Source organism: Petaurus breviceps, unplaced genomic scaffold (genome assembly GCF_028583685.1).
Source record: "Petaurus breviceps papuanus isolate PSGF00001 unplaced genomic scaffold, PetGlider_PUasm1.0 90977, whole genome shotgun sequence".
Classification (NCBI taxonomy): Eukaryota; Metazoa; Chordata; class Mammalia; order Diprotodontia; family Petauridae; genus Petaurus; species Petaurus breviceps.
The window spans coordinates 37,006,859-37,020,576 of record NW_027187391.1 but is presented as its reverse complement, the minus strand read 5'-3'; the positions used below and the strand labels follow the sequence as shown (position 1 = coordinate 37,020,576).

At 32.8% G+C, this 13,718-nt stretch overlaps 1 protein-coding gene across 1 annotated transcript in view; it reads right to left on the bottom strand.

Annotated features, from left to right (window-relative positions):
* HDAC2 (histone deacetylase 2) overlaps nt 1-13,718 on the bottom strand; it is a 56,328-nt gene that overhangs the window by 23,726 nt on the left and 18,884 nt on the right. Inside the window, exons 3-6 of the mRNA XM_069077016.1 lie at nt 10,582-10,699; nt 8,103-8,177; nt 7,743-7,881; nt 6,513-6,654 (exon numbers count right to left, since the gene is read on the bottom strand). Of these exons, the coding sequence (XP_068933117.1) occupies nt 6,513-6,654; nt 7,743-7,881; nt 8,103-8,177; nt 10,582-10,699 (474 nt within the window). The remainder of the gene's footprint in view (nt 1-6,512; nt 6,655-7,742; nt 7,882-8,102; nt 8,178-10,581; nt 10,700-13,718) is intronic.

The following is a 13,718-nucleotide window of genomic DNA, read 5'->3' as shown; positions in this document are numbered from 1 at the left end:
TGACATGGGGTCACATAACTGAATGTGGGGGGCCATAAAAAATCTGGCAATAGTAAAAGGTTTCTGAATGCAAATAACCAAAAAATTAATTCAAAATCAAACGTGTAATGAATCCAAGATGTTTCTGGAAGTATACATCATGCGACTTCACTGCAGCCTTGGTTCTAAACATACAACAAGGCGCACTTGGCTTGCCATCATGTCACACAATGCCAATGAACACTTCCAGAAACACCTTGGCTCAGATTCGAGACTATTGTATGTTATGAATTGCAGTGCTTTTACTGTACATACAAACCCTTATTAAATGAATTTTGATTGGGATTAGAACAGAATTTCCAACAATTTATGAAATGGTCCTAAACATACTTCTGCCATTTTGTAGTATATATGTATGCAAAGCAGCATTCTCAGTACTGATCATTATGAAATCAAAGTACTGATCAACTCTGAAAAACACTGAAGATGCTCTACGTCCTGCAGTATCAAATATTCCATCAAAATATAATTCTTTATGTAAAAAGAAACAAGCACATCATCTCATTAGTATGTAAATTTGCTTTCATCTTCAATAAATGGTAAAATTATATATAAATCAAAGAAAGAACTGTTTTAAAATAAGTTTCTTTGTGATTTATTATCAGTAAATGTTTGAATTTGTATACGTATTTTTTATAACTATATAATGGGATCTCATAAAAATTTCTTGGGTAAGGGTCATTAGTAGAAAAAGTTTAAGAAGTCCTAGTGTAGAACACTTGTGGGTGATGGTGATGTCAAGGGTAGAACCATCTTTGTGTATAGCTAAGGTAGTGTAGAGAAGTAAGCTGAGGAAGTAGGAAGTTAGGATGTTTTGAGGGAGTATAAAAATGGATACTGAATTCTCCTAGTAAAAAGGCAAGAGTTGGAGGAGAGAAAGATTGAGAACTAGGTATTTAAACGGGGCTAGAAGTTGAATGTCCTGGAGAAAACAGTGACCAAAATGTTAATTAAGTAAAGTATAAGATATCCAATTACTTTTTATCACAAGTAAAATAAGGCTAGCCTTATAATTTATCTAAATCTTTAACAATTCTAATAGCTTAATAACTTAGGAATCACATTATTCTTGAAATTTGGATTTTTTCATGCCTTCCTAGAAATAGTGGTTCTCATTTCAGACATAATTCAGTTTTCTTGAGAAGCAATTTAAAAATGTGCATTATTTTCATGGAATAATGAATACACTAACACTACATATATAACATTCTGGTTTTTTTTTTTTACTTCATAAATATACATAAACAGAGTATGAAGAAAAAAAAATCATCCTTTCTGACCAAGCCATACACTGATCCATTAAACTCCAATGACTCCCTATTACTGCCAGAAACAAAAATAAAATTCTTATTTGGCTTGTAAAGCCCTTCATAGCCTGGTCCCTTGCTACCTGTCCAATCTTCCTATATATACTTTACTCCCTTTCATATTACTCTGTGATACAGACACGAGACTCTTTTCTTAATCAAGATACTCCATCTCTGATTCCCAACACTACATTTTCAGTGGCTCTCCCCCGTTCCTGGAATTCTTTCCCTCCTCATCTATGGCTCCTGGCTTATCTGACTTCCTTTAGGTCAGAGCTAAAATCCTACCTTCTACAAGGAGGCTTTCCCTGTCATTCTTACTGGTAGTCTTCCATCTTTTAATCACCTTCAACTTGACCTACTTCTATCCCATGAATGCGGTTTTTACATGTTGTTTCCACTATTAGATTGTGAACTCTTTGAGGCAGAGGTTGATTTTTGCCTTTCTTTGTTATCTCCAAAGCTAAGCACAATGTCTGGCACATAGTAGGCACTAATAAATACCTGCTGACAGTGTAGAAATTATTTCTATGCAGGTTTATCAAACAAATCACTCAAAAGCCATACAAAAATATTGAACATCAAAAAAAATCTATAATCCCAATTTGAGTAAAAAAGATGAAATAAAATGAATAATAAATAATAAAATGAAAATAATAATAAAATGAAATAATAACGAACAATCACATATTGATATGGCTTCACTTGCATTAATGAACATGATGGGACATGCCACAGTATATGTTGCAGGAAAATTTCTTGCCAATGTTAGTATGAAGCAAGCAAAATTGAAAGGGTATCTCCTATCAGATCACCTTAAAAATGCATCTAAAGATGTCAGGCTCTTTTTGTGTGAAGAAAGCTCAATTTGAAAAAGCGAGGCATTTACAAATTCTGTATTTGCCTTTTCACAAAAAGACCCCTATTAAATTGCTTACCAGATTGCCAAACCAAAGAAGCCCCCACATTACTGAAGAGACTTTAGTAAAACCATGAGCACTGGAAGGGTCAAACTGGTTTGTTGGATATGAGAGGAAAAATCTGGGAGTGGCTTCACTGTCAAATAACGTGATAAATTACAGAATAATTGGCATATCTTTTAATATTTTGAAGCAGGTCACTGAGGAACCGGCAAGCTTGCCACTGACCCCTTCAATATGTAAGTATGGATGAAAGTACAAACACCTCTCAATGAAAATAGCTGACAACACTTTGTGAATCCCTTTTGAAAACAGTGGGAAAAAAAAACAAACTTTTTTTTTTTTGCCAAATAAAACTTTGGAATGAAGTTTTGTATACTTTGCATAGGTGGAGTTGCTTTAAACCTTGGTAATACATCTCATTATGCTACTTTAACAAAAAAGAGAAGCTCCTCATGTCACTGTTGTTCACTGCTTTTAAAAATTAATTAATTATTTGGTTTATTTATTTATTTTTTGTTCACTGCTTTTAACGACATGCAATGTCAACAAAATCTTCCAACAGCCTTGAAAGAAGTTTTGTCACTTGCCATAAAAGTGATCAACTTTATCAGATGCTGGTCTTTGACTTATCATATTTTAAAAAGTCTCTTAGACATGGGGGCAGAAAATGAAGTGCCATTATACTACATGAAAGTTCACTACTTTACAAGAAGACAAGTCTTCTTGTTCTTGCTTGAACTAAGAGCATTCAAAAGAAAAAGAAAACTTTCTCTGGGGAACACTATGAAAGAAAAGGTTTTATTCATTAGTTGTCTTCCTGGTAGATATTTTTAACCATAAAAATTAGATAAATCTTTCAATTCAAGTTCCTGAAATCCTTATTATGGGTGCTACTGAAAAATTACAAGCTTTCTTGGCTAAGCTGGTAGTGAAGAAGAAAGCAGAGGCCATAAAATTCCACATGCTGGGGAAAGTACTTTACAAAGATGAAGTAGAGTAAAATTCTGTTAACTTCTTGGAAAAGAGAAATCTCTAAATACACTGGAAATAATTCAGAACTCTTCCAAAGTTATTTTTATTTTGACAGTATCACAGCTGAACCATGAACTGATAATCCTCTACTTTCTGATATAAACTCTATCAAACATTCTGACCTAGCCCAAACTGAACTCATTAATCTTAGGACAAAAAACTTTTAGAATTTAACTCAAAAAAGGCAGATCCTGCTCTCAAAATGCTCACAGTTCAATGGCGGAGATAACACACAAATATCTATGTACAAACAAGATACAGACAGGATAAATTGGAGATAAATAAACAGAGCAAAGGAACTAGTATGAATGAGGATTGGGAATGGCATCTTTTAGAAGGTAGAATTTTCACTGAAAATTGCCTGAAAGGGGCTGCTAGGTGGCGCAGTAAGAGCACCAGTCCTGGAGTCAGGAGGACCCAGGATTGGTTCTGGCCTCAGATACTTAACACCCACACAAAAAAACTGGCTGTGTAACCTTGAGCAAGTTACTTAACCCCAATTGTTTAAAAAAGAAAGAAGGAAGGAAGGAAGGAAAGAAGAAAGGGAGGGAGGAAAGAAAGAAAGAAAGTCAATTTTCTATCAAACAAAATATTTTAACATCACCTACACAACTGGTATAGAACTCTATATACAATGTGAAAAATGTCATGGAAGTTAAAAAACTTTCAACTAGAAAGCAGGAAATGCTGTTAATTTTATTGCTCATTATGAAATATTTAAATTATAATAAATCCCAAATTTCTCATGAACATATGTATGGAATGAAAACTATCTAAATTGCTTTTAAAAGAAGATAATAAGCTTTCAATATTCTCAATAATACAGCATTCATGACTTTTAGGTTAAAGAAACAGCACCACCTTGTGGACAGATGAAGTAAAAATCATACCTAGAAAGAAACACTGTATACTGATTATTCCATCTCCCAAATATGCCATTTAAATAGTTCAAAGTCATAACAAGAGAGAAATAGAACAGGTTTGTCTTAAAAATTTATTAAATTCAACAAATATTTATTAAACACTTACTCTGCAGAAGGCACTGAAGATACAAATATAAAAAACTATAATATAGCACCTGCCTTTATGATACTTCCAGTATAGGGCAAATACTACCCATTAAACATAACATCTATTTCTCTTTCTTATCAAATAGCTCATGATTCATGGATTAGTTATATCAAAATAGAAAATCTCACTTAATACACTAATTTAGTTTGCTGTGTTAAAAGTATTTAGATACGTTTATTTTCTTCCTAACATTTAGCAGGACCCCAAAAATTGTTAACAAAAATAGTCAAGATCATTGGGATGTTTAATAGATGAATGATATGCATACAGGAAAAAAAGGTAAAATATTAATGATGATAATCTAAGGTATTAAAAGAGGAAAAAGTAATTTTAACAGTTAATAGAAAATTTTCTTTTAAAATGTTAGAAATAAACCTAACATGAATTTTTCATTATTGCTATTCCAGTGTATAATGAAGAAAGCAATTTAAAGTTTCATTAGTAAACAAAAAAAAATCAGATCATAGAGTTTACCAGAAAAACCATGTCTATTTAGTTTTTTAAATTATGTAATTTTTGGTAGAATGCTTATATAATCCAGTTTCTTTAAGTTCTTTCAATTTATACAGACAGGGCTTCTATGGCAAATTTCTGTTTTAGACTAAGTTGGTAGAATATTATGACCATTAAAAAAAAGATAATGTAGTGATATTTAAATGCTACCTTTTATTAGCATAAAAAGAAAAAACATGCAGATATGTAATTTTATTAAATTACTGCAAAAAAGACGTTTTAATTTAAATCTATTTTGGTAAGCAAACTTAGGAAAATTAATTAGTATTGGTATAAAATAAATGGCATGCTGATGGCAAATTTCATAGACATACTTTGCGACAAAGCTGAATTTTTAGGAAGAGTGGTTGTATTTAAGTATTACCATCTGATAACATATATGCTTTTTGAAGGTTTGCACAATTCTCTTTATTCCTAAGAGAAAGACAGTGACTCCGAAACTTCCCTAAGATTATAAATTGTAGAACTGCTGACCTCCATTGATAGAGAGTTCCTTATACCAGTGAAATAACAGAGGCAGATTCATTACCCAATAACCAAAAAAAAAGAGAAAATAATCCCAGTATGTGCTCTGTTACTGAAAAAAATGCTTTTTGATGGAATAATTTCATTCTTCATAAATGAGTGCCAAGGAAGACTTAGAAACAACTTTGTTTGAGTTACAAAATACATTTTACCCTGAACATAATGTTGTGTCCCATTAAAAGTCATCTAGTGCCATAAAAACATTACTTTGTAGGTGATAATAATCAGGTCAAAGGATTCAGGATTCTAAGTGATGAGAGAGAAACTAGTTCCAATGCCTTCATTTTGCACAAAAACAGAAACTGGAACCTTGAATGGTTAATTACTCACTAGCCAATTAACTTTTGGGTAAGAAGGAGCTAGAGTTTGAATCCAGTTCTCAATTCCAAATCGAGCATTCTTTCCACTATACTAAACTACCTTTCAATATTAAAAATGGAAGATGTGGACAGTCAAAATTTATAGTATATATTTTGTAGTATAATAGTAAATAATAACTAGTCTTTATAGACAATTGACAGTGTAAGAAAGGTGCATGGGACAGCTAAAGTTACCAAACAGTGCAGTATTCTGAACGTGCAGAAACTGGATTAAAGCCTTATTAAAAACAAAAACACCATCTTTTTCCTTTTACAATTAACTTGATTCTCCTTTGTTGTTAATAAAGCTGTGCAAGACAATGTATTTCTATGATATTTAAACACACAAAACTATTAAGATTCAAATTGGATACCAAGGTAGGGCTGCATATGGGAATTGTCTGAAGGATTCCCATCCAGAAAAACAAGCAAAATTCAAGAATTACTTGTTTCAGAAAAATGATGAAAATTACAAACACTTAATTACAATCATGTTAACAACTAACAATATCTAATGGTTGCATTAGTTATGCAGTGGTTCACAAAGACAAGCACCTCTTACAATTGTATTTGCTTAATAAGATTTTGTTGAGGAAATTTAAAATTAAAGCATAGGTCACAGAAAACTCTAAGCATATTGTGTATAACACACAGAAATTAACAAGGCATATGCATTAATTAGGTAACATATGAACTCTATAATTTCCCATGAGGAAAGAAATTAAAATGCTTAGTAGTCTTACCCTCAGATCTCCTGTGCCAGGAAAATATTCACCATATTTGTGGAATGATACAGTCATTACACGGTCTGTTGTATAAAATGCTTCCTCAACACCATCACCATGATGGATATCAATATCAATGTACAGAACTCTCTGATGGTACCTACAAAAAGATTTATAGGAAATAAATATTTACAGGAAAATAAATGCAGAAAATATTGGTTCTTAAGCTAAATTAATTCTAAAAATATTTGTTAAGAAAGAAGGAATTTGACAAATTCACAAAACTCCCAAAAGCTATTTGGAGTGACTATCAATGATCACTTGAATTATTAAAAAATTAGCATTCAATTCAATGAACATTTTTAGTAGAGTGATATTTTTTCTCCTTATACTCTGGGTGCTATTCTTTAATCTTTTTGTATAAAATTCAGGCAAAAAGTACTAGTCTTCCTACACATTTCTGTTTTAATGTAACATAATATCTGTCAGTGTTTCCAACAATTATAAGGAAAGATTTTCTGATGATGAAACACAATTATAGTAAATCTATGAAGTGGTGAGGAAAAATCCTGGATGTTATTAGCTGCCCTATCCCTTCTAAGCCGTTAAGGATGAAAGGTGATGAAACTCTAAAACCGTACGGAGAATGGCAACAATGAAAAGAAAACATCAGGTCCCGATTATGACCTATAAAGCAAAGAGAAACACCTCAAAACTTGTTGGTCATTCAATATAATTATTTACTGATTACTTGGTGAAAGTCTATTCCCTTCTCACCTTTCTTAAGTCTTCAAAGAATGTTCCCAATGGTAAATGGGCATTTCTTACCTTCTTATAGTAGAAAATCATAAACAGACATTAATTTTGAGTTTTGCACACTTAACATTTTCTTCTCTTCCAAAAATTGTCAAGAAATAAGCTCTCTTAATGTTGCAGTAAATGGATACAAGTCAAGACTCAAGAAGAATAAAATAATTTTAAAATTATCTTTTGCTAATGGGGGGGAGGGTACTTTCACTAATATGTGGGATTTTCAATACAGTTACAATATCAAAAAAAGTAAATATTGGGGCGGCCAGGTAGCACAGTAAGAGCACTGACCCCAGAGTTGTGATGACCTGGGATCAAATCTGGGCTCAGACACTTAACACCCACCCAGAAACACCTGGCCATGTAACCTTGAGCAAGTTACTTAATCCCGACTGCTTAAAAAAAAAAAAGTAAATATTAATATTTGAATGAACTTACTTTAGCAATTCTAGGATGGCAAGGACAATATCATTAACATAACAGAAACCTGATGCTTCTGATTTCTTTGCATGATGAAGACCTCCAGCCCAGTTAACAGCCATGTCAGTCTGTTGTCTGTTTAATTTTACTGCCCCAGCTGAGAAAGAGAAATTAAGAAAGCAAAAATGCTGTCAGGTCTAACAATGGATAAAATAAGAAAGGATTTAGCATATTTTTTCATTACACAAAAGATGGGGAATTTTTAGGTCTTGATTTTTAAATCAAGAATGATTTTAGTGTCTACCAGGTGTTTTAAAAATAGGAAGACTTAAATTTTAAATCCATTTGTGGATGCAGGATTAAATCAAGATTACTTACCAACAGAGCCACCAGTTGAGAGCTGGCAGAACTCAAAAAGCCCATCAAACACAGGACAATCTTCTCCAACGTTAACTGTGAAAGAAGTACCAAGTCTAATTTAACCTAATGTATTAATGCAAAAAAAAAATTAAAGACAACAAATATTAAGCACCTTGTACATATAAAGGACTAAAGCTAGTCACCACCATGAAGAAACTTTGGAGTTACTATAAGGCAGGTGCACAAATGCTTAAAAAATATAAAGTATTATAAGATTCCAAAGAAAAGAGATTATTTTTGTCTGGAGGTTTGCTTCAGGGAAAATTTCTTGTAGGATGAGTCAGAAGTAAGGGAAAGAAAGTTTTCATATTTATCAACTAGTACAGTTTAAGAGAAAGCAGTGTCACAGACTGGAAAGGTAGATTATAATCAGGCTGTGGAGGGCTTTGAACATCCAGCTAAGAAGTCAAAGCTTCATTCAGGAAGCAATGAGGAGTTTTTTGAGAAATAAAATTATGCAAAAGAATGTGTACATGGAAGCATTTTATGTGACAGAATAAAGGAAACACTGGTAGTCAGAAAAAGAAGAGAACAGATACTTTAATAGACTAAATGAAAGGTAATGATATACCTCATAGCACTAGACAAAAATATCAAAATTAATTTTTCAAGAGAAATACTGAAAAAAAAAAGCAGGATGATGGCAGTTTAGAATTAACATATCTCCCTCAAGCCACATTACAGCAATAATCATTAAAAAAAAATGATCTGGTAATGGTTACTACATACACACACACACATAAATACAATGGAAGAGAATAGTTAAATATACTCCTAAACAAATGAACACAGTAACCCAGTATTTAATAAATCTAAGAATACTAATTGCTAAGGAATAGGTTCCTCATTCAACAGGAAACGCTCAGAAAACTGGAAAGCAGTCTGGTGAAACAAAGATTAAGAGCAACATCTTATACCATCTACCACAATAAATCCAAATGGACAAAAGATCTAAATAAAAGGCTAAACCATTTTAAAAATAGGAAAGAATGAGAAGGAAGGGGAAAAATTCATAACTAGACACAAAATAGAAGAGATCACATATGACAAAACAGACAATCAAGATGATGTAAAATTAAAAATCTAATGCACAAATGAAATCTGTTCAGCTAGAATAAGTTATGGAATAGGAAAAAAAATTCCTTTCCATTAAATAACTGACAAATATCTGACATCCATAAAATGTAAAGAGTTGACACAAATCTATAAAACTAAGAAACATTCCACAATAGACAAGTGTCCAAAGAATATGAAGTTTTCAAAAGAAATATAAGCTATCCACAACCACCTGAAAAAAAGTTCAAAAATCACTAATAATAAGAGAAAAGGAAATTACAAAGATAGAAATTATACCCTTCAAACTACAAAAATGCTAAAAGATGGGAAAACATTGTTGGAAGAGCTACAGAAATACAGGTAGCACTAAATTACCGTGGATTGGAGCACACAAGTTGGTAATTGTATTAAAAAATACCTAAATTACTTACACAAGTTGACCCAGAAAGTTCACTACTAGAGAATTGGGCATTCCCTTCCAAGTAGGTTACTTTCACTAAGAGGTTTATATGTACAAAAATGGTTATAAGGGCTAAGGGAACAAACATTTCAAAGTACCTACTATAAATCAAGCACTATGCTAATGGTTTTACAAATATCTCATTTGATCCTCACAATCTCTGATCCGGTGAGGTAGGTGTTATTATTATCCTTATTTTTTTTTTGTTTTTACCGTTGAAGATAGTCAGTTTTTAATTTGTTAGTATTCAAAAGTTCAACGACATATGTTAGAAAGTTTCCCTTTAAAAGTTAGTTATATCAGTCAATAAACAAAAGCTAATAACTCAATTTTGAAATCCTGGAATTTTCTAGTTATATTACTTTTACAATCCTAAGTCAATCTTTTGTCAATTAGAACAAAAACTATCAGCACAATTAAGACTCACAAAATGTCATTTTAATCATTTCCAAGTGACTACAAACTTTTATTACTTCATTTCACCCATAGAAAGGAATTTCTAACATCTGAGTTCAGTTTCCCCATCAATAAAATGGGAAGACTAAAACTTGAAGTATCTTATAGGGTTGCTATTAGGCTCAAATGAAATACTGTATATAAATTGCTTGGCAAATTTTGAAGTGCTATATAAAGCTGTCACTGTTACTCTCATTTGTCATTAAGCAGCACTGAAAATTAATCGAAGCAAAAAAAAAAATCTGCTCTGTCTAGGCACTTCTTTCCATAAATGTCAATTTTTTAATATGCACTGATAAAATACATATAGAGTGGGAGTAAGGAATAAGATTAATGTTAATCCTATCATACTTAATAAGTGATCATTTAAGATAAGCTTTATATAATCTCATATATAAAATCTCTATATGAACAGAGGAATTCTATGAAACAACATTAACATCTACTTTTAATATTCAAACTCACATCTTTGCATCTGTTTGCTATACTCAGACATGTTATCTGGCCTTATTGAGCGCAGAAATTTGATGTATTCATCACTGTGATACTTGGTCATTTCTTCAGCTGTAGCTTTGTGAGGCCTCTGTAGGAAAACAATGAGAATTTTAAGATTATATCTAATTATTTTAAAATAAATTCACTGACAAAGGATGCTTAAACATTCCTATTTGATGCCATCACTAAAAAAAATCTGTCTGAAAAAATAAATTAACCTATTCAGAAAGACCAGTCCAAAATATTATTCCCAACCCCACGTTTTTATCATGCTGTCTCCTTCCCTGAAATGCCCTTTTCCTCTGTCTATCCAGAACCTCACTCCATCTTCAAGCTGGAGTTTGCTCTGGCCTTAATGCCTTCCTAGTACCATACATCCCTCTTTATCAAGTTTCTTTCTAAGTGGGTAGGTTTTTGAGAAACCTCATAGATGTCCAATCATTCAACTTTGGGTCACATGATAAGAGGATTGGGGAATGATAAGATTTCCCTTGAAACACAGCACCCTAGATATTAGTGAGTAATTACAAAGAAAGAATAGGATTTGAGACACTCACAAAGTCAAAGAGACAAATTCCAAGAAAGGAGCCAGTAGTAATAAAACCATTAATCAATAAATATTTATTACATTTCTACAGTACACCAGGCAATATGCTAGGTGCTGGAATTGCAAAGACAAAAACAGAACCGCAACAAACTGATAACCTCAAGCATCTATACATAAAAGTTTTAAGTTTAAGTAATAAGAAGTAAGAGGAAGTAGATGTCCTAAAGCAAGAAGGTAATAAACTTGAACTTCATTGAGTATCACTGAAATTTGATGAGATAAAAACCTATAACTGGAATGTACTCGGGATGGGTTATGCTTTAATAAAAAGTTATGGCATAATTATTTAAAAGGAGAGGAAAGGAGATAATGGTAGTATTATATATTTAAAAAAATTGTACTTTTGCAAGGAAATCTACAAATCTGGAACCAGGGTAGGGAAAGCATGGTGGCGAGCATTTGGCTGAAGACCAATGGATTGAGAAACAGAAGTAATTTTGTCAGTAAAGAATATTACAGAACACCTGGGTAGAAAAAGGAACTAGATGGGAAGTTTAACAAATGGAAAATAAACCTGATATAAGAGACATAATACAGTGGTAATAGAAGACTTAAATTATGCAGATATTTGCTAGAGTTCTTTGTGCCAAAAAGCACAGCTAGTAATTTTTTGACAAGCCTTAATGGTGATTTTGTCATTCAAAAAGTAAAGGAAACAAGAAGGGGAAATTCAATTCTGGAGATGATTGAACAGAGGAACTGGTTGTTAGAATAGAACTGATGGGAACCCTTGGGGGGAAGTGACTACTTCCTCTTAGTAGTACGTGTGATGTAGAAAAGGAAAGCTAGGCATAGTCTGGCATGCACTTTATATGTTGGGAGAGCAGATTTCAAAGGGTTAAGGGCTTTGAAGAATCGTTTCCAGATCCTATGACCTAAAATTCTAGAAGGGAAGTCAGCTCAGGCAGGTCAAGATACACTCAAAAATTAAATTCCTGAAAATAAAGGGACACAATTCTAATGAGAAGCAAAAATAGGAGTTATGAAGAGAACAATGCAAATGAACATGGAACTCACTAAGCAAATGACAAATTATAAAAATCTATGCCCAGAAGATCATAGCAAAGTCAGGTAATTGAAGGCAATGACAACAGAGAAAACACAAAGATGCTCAATTCTTTTCCATGTCTGTTTTATCTATTAAAGAAATGATCTCAGGGGCGGCTAGGTGGTGCAGTGAATAGAGTACTGATCCTGGAGTCAGGAGGACCTGAGTTCAAATGTGACTTCAAACACTTAACACAAAAACTAGCCGTGTGACCCTTGGCAAGTCACTTAACCCCAATTGCCCTCCAAAAAGCAAAAAGCAAAAGCAAAAGAAATGATCTCTACAACAGAAATACCTGAAATAAAATGGTTAATAGGGAGCTGATGCCCAAGATAAGAAAAGGAACACCCAGTTAAGTTAACATGGCTAAATTCAAGTTACCTAGCTCAGATGAACTAACTTCATGGTCTGGCACTAAAAAAACTGGAAGTTAAGATGGTTAAGCCACTGTCAACAATATCTGAAAGAAAGGAAGGCTGGAGGAGGACCTAAAAAGACTGGAGAAGGGTAATGTTCTGATTTTCAAAAGGGAATGGTTTATACGCTACAGACTAGAAAGCTTACCTTTGATTCCCAGGAAAATTCTAAAACAGAGCATTAAAGAGATGATTGGTGGACATCTAGGAAAAATGAACTTTTTTTTTTTACTAAGTCCAGAACAGCATCATCCAGAATGGGTCATGCTAAAATAGCTGCATTTGCTTTTCTGACAGAATTATTCAACTGGTAGGGCGGGGGATATCATAGAGTTTACAAAGATTTTAGTAAACCATTTGATAAAGCAGTTTTCATACTATTCTGTATACTAGAGGGAAACAAAATTAGATTCTGAATTAGCTGAATGGTTGGATTCATAGAGCAGTCATTAATGTATTAGTCAACTTGGAAATCTCCAGGCAAGTGTCTCAGGGATCTGTGCTTAGTTACCCCTGTTCTATTTAATGTTTTTATCCATATCTTGGGATAAAGATTTAGATGACATCTTATCAAATTTGCAAATGACACAAAGATGAAGAAGAATAGCTAACAATGAATGATATTCAGTATCTTAAAAAAAACTTCTTTTATTGGCTGGATAGAGCATTAGACTGAATCTTAAAAGATGAAATTCAAAAGGGATGTAAAGTTTTACATTTAGATTCAAGAAATCAACTTCACAGATACAAAATGGGGAAAGCATAGTTTAAAATGAAGTGAAAATTCCCTAAGTCAACAGTGGGATATACCAATCAAAAAAGCTAATGCAATCTTGTGCTACATTAAGGGCAGATATTCCAGGAAGGAAATGACAGTTCCTCTACACTCTTCCCTGGTCAGACCACATCTAGAATAGTTTAGGAAGGATAATGATAAAACAGAGAGTGCCCAAAGCTGGTCACCCAGAATAGTAAAAGAGCCTTGGCTTAGCACTCATAAGAGCATCACTTAAAGGAAATGGAGATGTTTAACTTT